This window comes from Somniosus microcephalus, chromosome 8 (genome assembly GCF_052327205.1).
Source record: "Somniosus microcephalus isolate GS21.2 chromosome 8, FLI_Smic_1.0, whole genome shotgun sequence".
NCBI classification, from domain to species: domain Eukaryota; kingdom Metazoa; phylum Chordata; class Chondrichthyes; order Squaliformes; family Somniosidae; genus Somniosus; species Somniosus microcephalus.
Window position 1 is genome coordinate 104,147,923 of NC_140994.1, and position 15,751 is coordinate 104,163,673.

The 15,751-nt window shown below is 50.8% G+C and overlaps 1 protein-coding gene and 1 non-coding gene across 2 annotated transcripts in view; both read left to right on the forward strand.

Moving 5' to 3' along the window:
• Positions 1–295: 295 nt before the first annotated feature.
• Positions 296–15,751, forward strand: part of ccar1 (cell division cycle and apoptosis regulator 1) — a gene marked incomplete at its 5' end in the record, with an annotated part of 309,380 nt that continues 293,924 nt past the window's right edge. The window contains 4 exons of the mRNA XM_085995051.1: positions 296–370; positions 1,886–2,073; positions 10,615–10,729; positions 12,302–12,485. Coding sequence (XP_085851177.1) covers positions 296–370; positions 1,886–2,073; positions 10,615–10,729; positions 12,302–12,485 — 562 coding nt within the window. The remainder of the gene's footprint in view (positions 371–1,885; positions 2,074–10,614; positions 10,730–12,301; positions 12,486–15,751) is intronic.
• Positions 3,871–3,935, forward strand: LOC147113737 (small nucleolar RNA SNORD98). Its single transcript, XR_015079432.1, has one exon. It is a non-coding gene; the product is annotated as a small nucleolar RNA SNORD98 (small nucleolar RNA).

The following is a 15,751-nucleotide window of genomic DNA, read 5'->3' on the forward strand; positions in this document are numbered from 1 at the left end:
TGCTGGCCGTCAACCGCGCGATCCCCTGGGGAGCTCAGCTCGGGTCCATCTCCGCCCGAGATCCCGGCCAGCCCTCCAGCACTAGGCCCCGCACTGCCGGTATCACAACGGCACCGGGCCTGACGTGCTACGCAGGGAGACGGGAGAGGGAGGGAGAGAGAGAGGGGACAGACACGGGCAGGGAGACCGCGCGGCCCAAAATTGCCCTGGCAACGCCGGGCACCCCCTGCTAATCTTCTATGCTTCTATGATCAGAGCCTGGAGTTTACTGTTGATCATTTTGAAGACTTGAACATTTAAGAAATTGGATAGAAATGTTAACTTTCCTCTTTTTCAGCTGCAGCAGCCCCCGCAAGCTTTGCTTCCTCAAGTAAGTTTAACGTTTATTTTTATATTGTGGATGAACAAGTGGGCTTTATTTCAGGAGTGCCATTGTTTTCTTGTAGGCATGTTAGTCCAGGACCTACGTGTCAGTACGATTGCAAAATACTGCAGATGTTGGCAATCCGAAATAACAACAGAAAATGCTGGGAAAACTCAGCAGGTCAGGCAACATCCGTGGAGAGAAATTTGAGTTGACGTTTCGGGTCGAACCCTTCTTCAAAACTGGAAAGAAAAGAAACTAGATCGAAGGCAGGGCTGCGATCGGACAAAAGAAGTGAAAGAAACAAAAGAAGTAAAAGAGCTAGACGAGATGGTAATAGGCTGAGATTAGGTGTAAAGTGTACTGGCAGGGCAAGAGATAGCTGCCAGGTGTGAGAGAGAAACAAAAGGAAAGCGGGGGGTCAGTGTTTAGATCTTCTGTCATTTTGCTATCATGCCTATCTGGTGTAATACTTGAGTTCTGGCAGTAGTGGTGCCCCTAGTGGTCGATAGCTGATGCTGCAGCATTTTCTCTTTCACCACAAGTCCAATGCACTGATGTTTTTCCAGATGTGCCAGTTTGTCAAAAATATTCCAGTGATTGTGCTGCTGTAACAAAAATATTAATGGTTTTAAGGAATGTGAGCCTCATTTAGAAATGCTACAAAAGGTGAGGGCTTCTTTGGTTTCAGTCACCCTGGATTATTCTTTTTATTTCAAGAGAGCAGCAATTTTGAATCAAAATATCGTAATGAGAAATCCTTTCAATGTAGTGTCATTGTTTGCTGCATGTCCTGCTTTCTGCTTTGGGGTCACTTTTCAATGTTTTATATGTGGAGTGGGGAACGATTCCAATTTTTGTCACTGACTAATGTTCCACAGCATTGCCAGCCTTCCGATACCCCACCCATAGTTCACTCACCACGTGTGAGCTTAGACAGTAAGTGTTGACAGGCTATTGCTCCATGGGCTGTTTCATGGACGACCCTGCTCGTGTCTTCACCCGACCACTTCACGCATGCACTTTCCAGCAGGAGCCCCTGGACACTCATCAGGACTGGGAACCCTGGCTAATTTAATTTTTCTCCTGTTAACCCAGGATGGTGAAGCGCATTGGCGTGCCCCTACTGCTGTCCTGCTTGAGATCAGCTCGCTTCGGCAGAGACTGGGGGTCAGATCTGTCACCTTCTGGTCTGGCTAGCTCAGTGCCAAGCTGTGGAGTGCACTTACCCACTGAGCCCTCTGGCATCTGCAAGGACAAGTTACTTTGCAAAGAGAATGATTGTCACACGTAATATTCCACCCACTTTCAATGTGAATTGGTTCACTCAATACGCAAAAGGAATGAGTTAGTCATTTGGCGCCTTTCCCTTGTGATAAAGGTTGCTGTGTGTGTTAAACAGTGCTCTGGTATGTCGAAATGTGATTTGTCAGAATTTATGGAGTTGAAGACTTTGAGCCCCCCTCCGTGTTCTGTGAGCCCTAATTGTTTCCGTGTCTAATTGGGACACTTGCTTTTTAGCCAGCAGTGGCTCTACCCACAAGCCTCAACGCCCCGCAGACAACAGCACAAATCACCGTCTCTTACCCAACACCCCGGGCCACACAGCAGCAAACCCAGCCCCAGAAACAGCGGGTCTTCACCGGAGTTGTAACCAAGCTTCACGACACGTTTGGATTTGTGGATGAGGACGTCTTCTTTCAGCTGAGGTTTGTACCTGGTGTTTAACTTTACACGAGCTAGGAACAGGAGGAGGCCATTCAACCCCTCGAACCTGTTCTGCCTTTCAAATACTGGGAACGGTAGCATAGTGGTAATGTCACTGGGCTAGTAATGCAGAGGCATAGACTAATGATCCAGAGATGTGAGTTGAAATCCCACCATGGCAGCTGGGGAATTTAAATTCAGTTAATTAGAAAAAGCTATGGGCCCTGACAACATCCGGCTATCGTTCTGAAGACTTGTGCTCCTAGCCTCTAGCCAAGCTGTTCCAGTACAGCTACAACACTGGTATCTACCCGACAATGTGGAAAACTGCCCAGGAATGTCCTGTCCACAAAAAACAAGACAAATCCAATCCGGCCAATTACCGCCCCATCAGTCTACTCTCAATCATCAGCAAAGTGATGGAAGGTGTCATTGACAATGCTATCAAGCAGCACTTACCAATAACCTGCCCAGTTTGGGTTCCGCTAATACCACTCAGCTCCCGACCTCATTACAGCCTTGGTCCAAACATTCCAGAGGTGAGGTGAGAGTGACTGCCCTTGACATCAAGGCAGCATATGACCGAATGTGGCATCAAAGAGCCCTAGTAAAACTGGGAATCAGGGGGAAAACACTCCACTGGCTGGAGTCATACCTAGCAGAAAGGAAGATGGTTGTGGTGATCGAAGATCAATCATCACAGCCCCAGGACAGTGCTCAGGGCAGTGTCCTAGGCCCAACCATCTTCAGTTGCTTCAACAATGACCTTCCCTCCAACATAAGGTCAGAAATGGGGATATTCGCTGATGACTGCACCGTGTTCAGTGCCATTCACAACTCCTCAGATAATGAAACAGTCCGTGCCCGCATGTTCAGGTAACATTCGCACCACAGAAGTGTCAGGCAATGACTCTATCCAACAAGCGAGTGTCTAACCACTGCCCCTTGACATTCAATGGCATTACCATCGCCTAATCCCCCACCATCCTGGGAGGTCACCACTGACCAAAAACTTAACAGGACCAGCCACATAAATACTGTGACAACAAGAGCAGGTCAGAGGCTGGGTATTCTGCGGCGAGTGTCTCACCTCCTGACTCCCCAAAGCCATTCCACCATCTGCAAGGCACAAGTAAGGAGTGGGATGGCATACTCTCCACTTGCCTGGATGAGTGCAGCTCCTACAACACTCATGAGCGCGACACCATCCAGGACAAAGCAGCCCGCTTGATTGGCACTCCATCCACCGCCTTCAACATTCACTCCCACCACCACCGGCACACCGTGGCTGCAGTGTGTACCATCTACAAGATGCACTGCAGTAACTCGCCAAGGCTTCTTCGGCGGCACCTCCCAAACCCACGACCTCTTCCACCTAGAAGGACAAGGGCAGCAGGCGCATGGGAACACCACCACCTCCAAGTTCCCCTGCAAGTCACACACCATCCTGACTTACAAGTATATCGCCGATCTTTCATTGTCACTGGGTCAAAATCCTGGAACTCCCTCCCTCACAGCACTGTGGGAGTACCTTCACCACACGGACTGCAGTGGGTCAAGAAGGCGGCTCACCACCACCTTCTCATGGGCAATAAATGCTGGCCTTGCCAGCGACTCCCACATCCCATAAACGAATAAAAAAAAAAAACTAAATAAATCTGGAATAAAAAGCTAGCCTCTGGTGCCTGTGCAATGGAAACTGTTGCTTGGTGTTGCTGTTTCTTTATTAGTAGTAAAATGCAGTTCAACCCAGGCTTTCCAGTCTACATTTGAACCAGACATGAGCCAGAAAGACACATGGGTAATGATGTTTAATCCTATTCCATTGCTGAAATGACAGTGTGGAAGAAAAGCTGCTGAACCCATTTTAAGTGGCGGTGGAGAATGTTTGGGGCTCTGGTCATAGATATATGTTATCAATCTGTTTGGAAGCTTTGTTCTGTTTACTCCACAAACGGCTGAGCACACTAACTTTACAACAGGTCCAGGGAACCAGAGGCACAGCTCTCGTTCATTCTGCACTTGTCAGGTGCCTTGGTTTTAACCTGTTACTCTTGATAGCCTTAATCCCGTTGGATCCAACTGCAACAACACAAAAGCAAAATACTGCAGATGCTGGAAATCTGAAATAAAAACGAAGTGCTGGAAATACTCAGCAGGCCAGGCAGCATCTGTGGAGAGAAAAACAAAGTTAACGTTTCAGGTCAATGACCTTTCGTCAGAACTGGAAAAAGTTTCCAGTTCTAAAGACAGCTACCTCATTTATTCCCTCATTTACACTCTTAACAAAAACATAAAAGCTCCCCTGGCCCCTCGTGGGCAGATGCCACGCACACCACAAGGCCCAGGTTTGATTGCCGGCCTGTGCTGAATTGGCTAATATCAGCCGCAGCAGTTGGGCTGCAGCTGCTGGCCTCAGCCAAAGGGCCCTGCTACTGGTGGCTGCCCAGTCACCTCTGGTGCCTCTGCTGCCTCGGTCTGTGTGGGTGGGGTGGGGAGAACTGTATTTCAGCAAGAATCTGCCAGGTAAGGTTTTGGGGCAACTATTCCCCAACAGGAGTCTGGAGGGGAGAACACTAAAGAAACCTTCCTCAAATTTTGTTGCCCATGTTGGCCTCAAAAACAAACTGGGTCCCTAATGGATCAGGCTTCTGTGTGCCCTGGGCACATGTGTAGGTAACCTCATATGCAGCACTGGAGTTCAGGGGCAAACATTGGGTAGCACCACTGGCTCTGGGCCCAGTGCCCCAATAAAGACATCAGACTAGATGTGAAGCTTTCAGTCCTTCTCACAAACCGTGCAGCCTCTGAATGTAGATATCGACCATGTTGGAGGAGCTGAGAGACACAGCCTCTTCGGTAGGTTTTTTATTGTCCTGCGCTTCCCTATCCTGCTGGGTCTTCCGAGGATTGCTTCACTAGTGGGGATCTAGTAGGAGTGGTTTCTGCTGAGGTGAGAGATTGTGTTTTAATTGAGCCTGAATCGGGGGTAGGTGTTCATCTTTAATATGTGAATTGCCTCAACTCTGTGGCTTAGACATTGGATGTCTGTCTAGGACAAGGAAAGAGACTAATGTCCTTTTTACTTCTTAGGGCAATGATTTTTGCAGCAGGTGACTTGTTCTTGCTCAGATCCACTCAGACAAGCATTTTCATTTGGAGCTCGAGCAGCAAATTACACATCGCGCACCAAGTGTAGAAATTGTTCGGATTTGTTGTGCCAAATTAATTACCTGATGTACAACCGCACAGGCCAGATTCTTCAAGGTTTTCATTCCCTGCCTCCATTATTAAGGTGATATTGGACAAGTGGTTCAGACTTCCTGCTCAGTGGTAATGTTACTGGGCTAGTAATCCAGAGGCCTGGACTAATGATCCAGAGACGTGAGTTCAAATCCCACCACGGCAGCTGGGGAATTTAAATTCAGTTAATTAAATAAATTGGAATAAAAAGCTAGTATCAGTAATGGTGACCATGAAACTATCGGATTGTCGTAAAAACCCATCTGGTTCTCTAATGTCCTTTAGGGAAGGAAATATGCCGTCCTTACCCGGTCAGGGCCTATATGTGAATCCAGACCCACAGCAAAGGTTGACTCTTGACTGCCCTCTGAAATGGCCCAGCAAGTCACTCAGTTGTAATAAACCGCTACGAAAAACAATAAGAAGAATGAAACCGGACACGGCAACGGCACACCCAGCCCAGTCGACCTTGCAAAGTCCTCCTCACCAACATCTGTGCCAAAATTGGGAGAGCTGTCCCACAGACAAGTCAAGCAACAGCATGACATAGTCATACTCACAGAGTCATACCTTTCAGCCAATGTCCCAAACTCCTCCATCATCCCTGGGTATGTCCTGACCCACCAGCAGGACAGACCCACCAGGGGTGGCGGCACAGAGATATACAATCGGGAAGCAGTGGCCCTGGGAGTCCTCAACATTGATTCCGGACCCCATGAAGTCTCATGGCTTCAGGTCAAGCATGGGCAAGGAATCTCCTGCTGATTACCACCTACCGCCCTCCCTCAGCTGATGGATCAGTACTCCTCCATGTTGAACACCACTTGGAAGAAGCACTGAGTAGCAAGGACACACAATGTACTCTGGGTGGGGGACTTCAATGTCCATCACCAAGAGTGGCTCGGTAGCACCACTACGGACCAAGCTGTAAGTCCTGAAGGTCATAGTTGCCAGTCTGGGCCTGCGACAGGTGGTGAGAGAACCAACACGAGGGAAAAACCTACTTGACCTCGTCCTCACCAATCTACCTGTTGCAGATGCATCTGTCCATGATAGTATTGGTAGCAGTGACCACTGCACAGTCATTGTGGAGACAAAATCCTGTCTACACTGAGGACACCCTCCATCGTGTTGTGTGGCACTACCACCGTGCTAAATGGGATAGATTTAGAACAGATCTAGCAGCTCAAAACTGGGCATCCATGAGGTGCTGTGGGAAATCAGCAGCAGCAGAATTGTATTCCACCACAATCTGTAACCTCATGGCCCGGCATATACCTTACTCTACCATTACCATCAAACCAGGGGACCAACCCTGGTTCAATAAGGAGTGCAGAAGAGCATGCCAGGAGCAGCACCAGGCGTACCTAAAAATGAGGTGCCAACCTGGGGAAGCTGCAGCACAGGACTACATGCATGCTAAAAAATGGAAGCAACATGCTATAGACAGGTCTAAGTGATCCCACAATCGAACGATCCGATCAAAGCTCTGCAATCCTGCCACATCCAGTCGTGAATGGTGGTGGACCATTAAACAACTGACTGGAGGAGGAGGCTCCATGAATATCCCCATCCTCAATGATGGTGGAGCCCAGCACGTGAGTGCAAAAGACAAGGCTGAAGCGTTTGCAACCATCTTCAGCCAGAAGTGCCGAGTGGATGATCCATATCGGCCTACTCCTGAGGTCCCCACCATCACAGAAGCCAGTCTTCAGCCAATTTGATTCACTCCACGTGATATCAAGAAATGGCTGAGTGCACTGGATACGGCAAAGGCTATGGGCCCCGACAACATCCCGGCTATCGTGCTGAAGACTTGTGCTCCAGAACTGGCCGCGCCTCTAGCCAAGCTGTTCCAGTACAGCTACAACACTGGCATCTATCCGACAATGTGGAAAACTGCCCAGGTATGTCCTGTGCACAAAAAGCAGGACAAATCCAACCCGGCCAATTACCGCCCCATCTGTCGAGACTCAATCATCAGCAAAGTGATGGAAGGTGTCATCGACAGTGCTATCAAGCGGCACTTACTCACCAAAAGCCTGCTCACTGATGCCCAGTTTGGGTTCCGCCAAGACCACTCGGCTCCTGACCTCATTATAACCTTGGCCCAAACATGGACAAAAGAGCTGAATTCCAGAGGTGAGGTGAGAGTGACTGCCCTTGACATCAAGGCAGCATTTGACTGAGTATGGCATCAAAGAGCTCCAGTAAAACTGAAGTCAATGAGAATCGGGGAGGAAACTCTCCACTGGCTGGAGTCATACCTAGCACAAAGGAGGATGGTTGTGGTGATTGAAGGCCAATCATCACAGCCCCAGGACATCGCTGCAGAAGTTCCTCAGGGCAGTGTCCTAGGTCCAACCATCTTCAGCTGCTTCATCAATGACCTTCCCTCCAACATAAGGTCAGAAATGGGGATGTTCGCTGATGACTGCACAGTCTTCAGCGCCATTCACAACTCCTCAGATAATGAAGCAGCCCATGCCCGCATGCAACAAGACGACGTTCAGGCTTGGGCTGATAAGTGGCAGGTAACGTTCACGCCACAGAAGTGCCAGGCAATGACTTTCCAACAAGTGAGAGTCTAACCACTGCCCCTTGACATTCAACGGCATTACCATCGCCGAATCCCCCACCATCAACATCGTGGGGGCCGCACTGACCAAAAACACACATACTGTGGCAACAAAAGCAGGTCAGAGGCTGGGTATTCTGCGGCGAGTGTCTCACCTCCTGACTCCCCAAAGCCTTTCCACCATCTACAAGGCACAAGTAAGGAGTGTGATGGAATACTCTCCACTTGCCTGGATGAGTGCAGCTCCAACAACACTGTTTACAAGATGCACTGCATCAACTCACCAAGGCTTCTTCGGCAGCACCTCCCAAACCCGCGACCTCTTCCACCTAGAAGGACAAGGGCAGCAGGCGCATGGGAACACCATCACCTCCAAGTTCCCCTCTAAGTCACACACCATCCTGACTTGGAAGTATATCACCGTTCCTTCATTGTCGCTGGGTCAAAATCCTGGAACTCTCTCCTTACAGCTCTGTGGGAGTGCCTTCACCACATGGTCTGCAGCGGTTCAAGAAGGTGGCTCACCACCACCAATTTGAGGGCAATTAGGGATGGCCAATAAATGCTGGCCATGCCAGCGATGCCCACATCCCATAAAAACAAATTTAAAAAAAAAAAATTAGATCATGGCTGATCTGTATCTTAACGCCATCTACCCGACTTGGTTCCGTAATCTTAATACTCTAGCCTAACAAAAATCTATCGATCTCAGTTTTGAAATTTTCATTTGACCCCCAGCCTCAACAGCTTTTTGGGGGGCAGAGTTCTAGATTTCCACTACCCTTTGTGTGAAGAAGTGCTTCCTGACATCACCTCAAACGCCTAGCTCTAGTTTTAATGTTATGCCCGCTTGTTCTGAACTCCCCCACCAGAGGAAATAGTTTTCTATCTACCCCATCAAATCCTTTAATCATCTTAAACACCTCAATTAGATCACCCCTTAATCTTCTATATTCAAGGGAATACAAGCCTGGTCTATGCAACCTGGCCCCATAATTTAACTCATTTAGCCCCGGGATCATTCTGGTGAATCTATGCTGCCCCCACCTCCTCCAAGGCCAATATATCCTTCCTGAGGCCCGGTGCCCAGAACTGAACGCAGTGTCCAGATGGAGTCTAACCAGACCTTCATACAACTGTAAAAAAACTTCCACCCCTTTTGTATTCCAGGCCCCTTGAGATAAAGGCCATCATTCTATTAGCCTTTTTAATTATTGGATAGCCCTCTAATGGCCCAGAAATTCGGGTCAGGGGCTTCCCGCAGGTGTAAGCCCCCAACCTGCACTTACCCTGCTCTGATTGGCTCTCCATGGCCCACGTGATCCCAGGGGACGCATAATAAAATACTTTATTATTTTTAAAGTATTTAAAAATAATAAATCTGTGGAAAAAATGTTTTAATTTTAATTAATTCACCACTTACCTTGTAAAAAGCAGGCGTTACGCCTGCTTTTTAAATGTGTAACTTCTGGAGACTTACCCTCCCGGGAAAACCTGCAAAAAAACGGAAGTTCGATGCGCACGCGCAGCCTCTCCTGCGCACGCATTCGAACTCTGAACCCCTTTCAGGGGAACGGAAGTGCCGGTTTCCCACGCATGCGCAGTGCATGCAGGAAACCGGCACTTCCATTGGGCCTACGGGTGAGTCCCCCGTGCGTACTCACCCGTGGAGACCCGAAGTTCTGGGCCATTAATATCTTTCTTCAAGCTGTTGCAGTTGTGAGTTTCCCCTGACTCCAAAGGGTGAGGTGACACTGGTACAAGGCTTTTACTGTATAGCCTGGCTGCAAGCTTCTTGTCACACTCTACCAAGCACTAAAAGAGCCACGTGCAGAGCGTTACTGCCTGGCCATTTAAACCTCATGTTAGAGTTATGTGTGCTCTGTGCTGACACTACACAGATTCCAGTTAGAGCCCCTGCCAACAGCTTGGTGAGGCCATCTACTCAAGTAACTGATTCCAAGAGACCGGCTTCCCTCTCCTGATCCCGAGAGACCGGCTTCCCTCTCCTGATCCCGAGAGACCGGCCTCCCTCTCCTGATCCCGAGAGACCGGCTTCCCTCTCCTGATCCCGAGAGACCAGCTTCCATCCCTTGCCAAGGTGGCGAATAGTCTAGTTCAGCCTGAGACAGTGGCCAGGGAGAGGGATAGATTCGGTGGCGAGGACGGAAGACAATGGCTTTGGTCATCCCAATGTTTTAATTGGGGGAAATTTTGGCTCATCCAGGACTGCATGTCGGACAAGTAGTCTGACAAGACAGAGACAGTGGAGGGGTCGAGAGAGGTGGTGGTGAGGTAGTGCTGGGTGTCATCAGTGTACATGTGGAACCTGGCGCTGTGTCTTCGGTTGACGTTGCCAAGGGGCAGTGTGTAGATGAGGAAGTGTAGGAGGTTAAGGATACATCAGTTACCAAATGATGGTTCTCATGAAAATTCCCTGTCACATCAGGCACTTCCCTCGAGTGCAGGCACCACCATAAACTCAGTGGCGGAGGTTTGTGCCACTGAGCACAGAGAAAGGACAGATTGTTAATGGGGAACTCGGTACTAAAGCTTAATAAATTAAAACAGATTGTAGATTAAACTTGAGTGTTTTTGTCATACTGAGACTTTCCCATTTCAAAACTTGCATTCAGTGAAGTTCTAGATCATGCATGTGTGCGTGTGTTAATTCCTTACTCTGCTTTCATGTGTTGACCAAGTGTTTTTGCGTGTACACCAGTGCTGTGAAAGGCAAGGCGCCCCAGGTAGGAGACCGGGTGCTGGTGGAAGCTGCTTACAACCCGAACATGCCCTTCAAGTGGAATGCACAACGAATACAGACTCTGCCCAATCAGGTGAGCTTTGCTGAATGAAGCAAGCTGGAAATGTTGATTTGATGCTTTCATACTTTGCGCTTTTGTTGTGCAAATTCAAACTGGACTTTAAAAAAGATATTGGCCCAGAAATTCAGGTCTCCATGGGTGAGTACGCACGGGGTACTCACCCGTAGGCCCAATGGAAGTGCCGGTTTCGTGCATGCACTGCGCAAGCGCGGGAAACCGGCACTTCCGTTCCCTTAAATGAAAGGGTTCAGAGGTCGAACGCGTACGCCGGAGAGGCAGCGCGTGCGCATGGAACTTACATTTTTTTTGCAGGTTTCTCTGGGAGGGTAAGTCTCCAGGAGTTACACATGTAAAAAGCAGGCGCAAGGCCTCCTTTTAACAAGGTAAGTGGTGAATTAATTAAAATTAAAACATTTTTTCCACAGGTTTATTATTTTTAAATACTTTAAAGAAAGGTAAGTTTATTTTTCGCCCTGTTAGAAAATGTAATTAATTTTTTCAAAAATTTAAATTGTTTAAAATAGTTATTTTATGTAATTTACAGTTATTTTAAAAATGTGATTTAAAAAAAAATTATTTGAGGTTTTAGTGATGTTTTGGGGCTTATAGTATTTATAGGTTTGACAGCTCTTCCTGTCAAACTTATGAATGAAGCATTCCCTGCTACCATTGGCTCTCCATGGCCCACATGATCCCAGGGGATGCTTCGAACTAACTGCGCCCCTGGGATATGCAAGCACTGTGCGCCGGCAGTTGGAGGAGGCCCAGGATCGGAATCCCACGCGGGCAAGGTAAGTGCAGGTCGGAGGCTTGCACCCGCAGGAAACCTCCGACCCGAATTTCTGGGCCATTATTGGAAGACTGTCCAAGATAATGCCCACCATGGCCCTATACCAAGACTTCATGTGAAAAATGCAGTTTTATGTGTAATTCCCACCTCCCGGGTTGGACAGCAACGACTGGCTGCAGTTCCATGGGCAGTGGCAGGTCTACGGTACCCCAGCAAAGTGACATTTACCATGTGCAAGTCCAGACGTGGCAAAAGGGCCATTCAACATGAGGAGCATCACAGCTGTGCGTAATTCTGCCTTTACAAATAAAAGGCAAAATAATCACTGCAGTTTCTGGAAATCTGAAACAAAAACAGAAAAGTGCTGGAAATGCTCAGCTGGTCAGGCAGCAGCTTTGTAGGGAGCAGAGACAGGTCAATGTTTCAGACAGCTGCATGTATCCAGCGTGTTCTGATTCTGTCCTTAACTGAACTGCGCACTCGCACGTTGCAGCAGAGATCATGGGATCGGCAGGAGAAGGAGAGCTTGGGCTGCTCCGTTGTTTTTCTTTTCCCTTCCACGCCCAGGAGCACAGGCTATTCACCCTGTGACTGCAACTGAACCTGGGAACTTTTGGGGCTTCTGTCCTCTCTGAATTTTTCAAATCTAGTTGCAGAAATGTGATTCTGTAGCAAATTATACTTGGAGCTGGGACGGAGGAGACAGCAGCCCTAATTAAGGCATTTAGAGAATTATATATATGACAGTTTTACCTCTGTGTTGAAGGACTATTTTTCTTCTTTCAACTTCCTAGAGTCAGACACAGCCACTGATCAAGACGCCGCCGACTGTCATGCAGCCTCTCGCACAGCAGCCATATGGTGTCCCGCCACAGTCCCAGGCCCAGTCTCTCTTACAGGCATCAATGGCAGCAGCTCCCCTCACTCCTTTGCTCTCATCACAGCCTCAACCTTTACTCCAGCAACCACAGCAGAAATGTAAGTCACCAACAGGACCTGCATTCACATTATTAGTCATTGTAGATTAAACGCAATCCCTACAAGAGACGTTCATTTACATTACTAACCATTGTAGAGTGGCTATCAAAGTGAGCACTCCAAGGTTTCTTTCAAACTCGGGATGCTGCAAGTTCCTTCCTTGATAGCGTCTGCTCCTTCCGTGCTGTAGCTGCCCTGGGAGTGTGTGAAGGGACAGTGTAGAGGGGGCTTTACTCTGCATCTAACCCATGCTCTACCTGCCCTGGGAGTGTTTGATGGGGCAGTGTAGAGGGATCTTTACTCTGTATCTAACCCGTGCTCTACCTGCCCTGGGAGTGTTTGATGGGACAGTGTAGAGGGAGCTTTACTCTGTATCTAACCCGTGCTGTACCTGCCCTGGGAGTGTGTGAAGGGACAGTGTAGAGGGAGCTTTACTCTGTATCTAACCCGTGCTCTACCTGCCCTGGGAGTGTTTGATGGGACAGTGTAGAGGGATCTTTACTCTGTATCTAACCCGTGCTGGACCTGCCCTGTGAGTGTTTTGAGCTATATAACACTTGTACTGGCCGCGCACGTGCTCCTATCTAGTTATCCAGCAAGTTAAACACTTATTCAAAATAATTCTTCGTGAAGCCGTTTGCTGTTTGAAGCCTTTACTTGAACAATTTTGTGAAACTGTAAACAAAGAGAAAGTATGTTTTGTACATAAACTGATACTATACATTCGATATTACATAAGATACTAGCTGTGGGTGCCCGGCGGTGCCGAGGCTTTTTTGAGGGCATGTTGTTGTTGGAAGAGAGAGAGGGAGCGACTGGGGGGGAAGAGAGGGAGCGACTGGGGGGGAAGAGAGGGAGCGACTGGGGGGGAAGAGAGAGAGCGACTGGGGGGGAAGAGAGAGAGCGACTGGGGGGGAAGAGAGAGAGCGACTGGGGGGGAAGAGAGAGAGCGACTGGGGGGGAAGAGAGAGAGCGACTGGGGGGGAAGAGAGAGAGCGACTGGGGGGGAAGAGAGAGAGCGACTGGGGGGAAGAGAGAGAGCGACTGGGGGGGAAGAGAGAGCGACGGGGGGAAGAGAGAGAGCGACTGGGGGGGAAGAGAGAGAGCGACTGGGGGGGAAGAGAGAGAGCGAGTGGGGGGGAAGAGAGAGAGCGAGTGGGGGGGAAGAGAGAGCGAGTGGGGGGGAAGAGAGAGAGCGAGTGGGGGGGAAGAGAGAGAGCGAGTGGGGGGGAAGAGAGAGAGCGAGTGGGGGGGAAGAGAGAGAGCGAGTGGGGGGGAAGAGAGAGAGCGAGTGGGGGGGGAAGAGAGAGAGCGAGTGGGGGGGAAGAGAGAGAGCGAGTGGGGGGGAAGAGAGAGAGCGAGTGGGGGGGAAGAGAGAGAGCGAGTGGGGGGGAAGAGAGAGAGCGAGTGGGGGGGAAGAGAGAGAGCGAGTGGGGGGGAAGAGAGAGAGCGAGTGGGGGGGAAGAGAGAGAGCGAGTGGGGGGGAAGAGAGAGAGCGAGTGGGGGGGAAGAGAGAGAGCGAGTGGGGGGGAAGAGAGAGAGCGAGTGGGGGGGAAGAGAGAGAGCGAGTGGGGGGGAAGAGAGAGAGCGAGTGGGGGGGAAGAGAGAGAGCGAGTGGGGGGGAAGAGAGAGAGCGAGTGGGGGGGAAGAGAGAGAGCGAGTGGGGGGGAAGAGAGAGAGCGAGTGGGGGGGAAGAGAGAGAGCGAGTGGGGGGGAAGAGAGAGAGCGAGTGGGGGGGAAGAGAGAGAGCGAGTGGGGGGGAAGAGAGAGAGCGAGTGGGGGGGAAGAGAGAGAGCGAGTGGGGGGGAAGAGAGAGAGCGAGTGGGGGGAAGAGAGAGAGCGACTGGGGGGAAGAGAGAGAGCGACTGGGGGAAGAGAGAGAGCGACTGGGGGGAAGAGAGAGCGAGAGATGGGGGAGTGAGCGCGACTGGGGGGGAAGAGAGAGAGCGAGTGGGGGGAAGAGAGAGAGCGACTGGGGGGAAGAGAGAGAGCGACTGGGGGGAAGAGAGAGAGCGACTGGGGGGAAGAGAGAGAGCGACTGGGGGGAAGAGAGAGAGCGACTGGGGGGAAGAGAGAGAGCGACTGGGGGGAAGAGAGAGAGCGACTGGGGGGAAGAGAGAGAGCGACTGGGGGGGAAGAGAGAGAGCGACTGGGGGGTAGAGAGAGAGCGACTGGGGGGAAGAGAGAGAGCGACTGGGGGGGAAGAGAGAGAGCGACTGGGGGGAAGAGAGAGAGCGACTGGGGGGAAGAGAGAGAGCGAGAGATGGGGGGAGAGAGCGAGAGACTGGGGGGGAAGAGAGAGAGCGAGAGACGGGGGGGAAAGAGAGAGAGAGAGCGAGAGACGGGGGGGAAAGAGAGAGAGCGAGAGACGGGGGGGGAAGAGAGAGAGCGAGAGACGGGGGGGGGAAGAGAGAGAGCGAGAGACGGGGGGGGAAGAGAGAGAGCGAGAGACGGGGGGGAAGAGAGAGAGCGAGAGACGGGGGGGGAAGAGAGAGAGCGAGAGACGGGGGGGGAAGAGAGAGCGAGAGACGGGGGGGAGAGAGCGCGAGCGACTGGGGGGAAGAGAGAGAGAGCGACGGGGGGAAGGGGGAGGAAGAGAAGGAGGAGGGGGAGGGGAGGGGGGAGGGAAGAGGGGGTAGGGGAGGGAGGGAGAAGGTGGGGGAGGGAGGAGAGGGAGAGGAGGCAGAGGGAAGGAGAGAGAGATTGGAAGTGTGCGAGAGAGAGAGATTGGGAGTGTGCGAGAGAGAGAGCTTGGGAGTGTGCGAGAGAGAGAGATTGGGAGTGAGAGAGAGAGAGATTGGGAGTGCGAGAGAGAGAGAGAGCCTGGGAGTGCGAGAGAGAGAGAGACTGGGAGTGCGAGAGAGAGAGAGACTGGGAGTGCGAGAGAGAGAGAGACTGGGAGTGCGAGAGAGAGAGAGACTGGGTGTGGGAGAGAGAGAGAGACTGGGTGTGGGAGAGAGAGAGAGACTGGGTGTGGGAGAGAGAGAGACTGGGTGTGCGAGAGAGAGAGAGACTGGGAGCGCGAGAGAGAGAGAGACTGGGAGCGCGAGAGAGAGAGAGAGACTGGGAGCGCGCGAGAGAGAGACTGGGAGCGCGAGAGAGAGAGAGAGACTGGGAGCGCGAGAGAGAGAGAGAGACTGGGAGCGCGAGAGAGAGAGAGAGACTGGGAGCGCGAGAGAGAGAGAGACTGGGAGCGCGAGAGAGAGAGAGAGACTGGGAGCGCGAGAGAGAGAGAGAGACTGGGAGCGCGAGAGAGAGAGAGACTG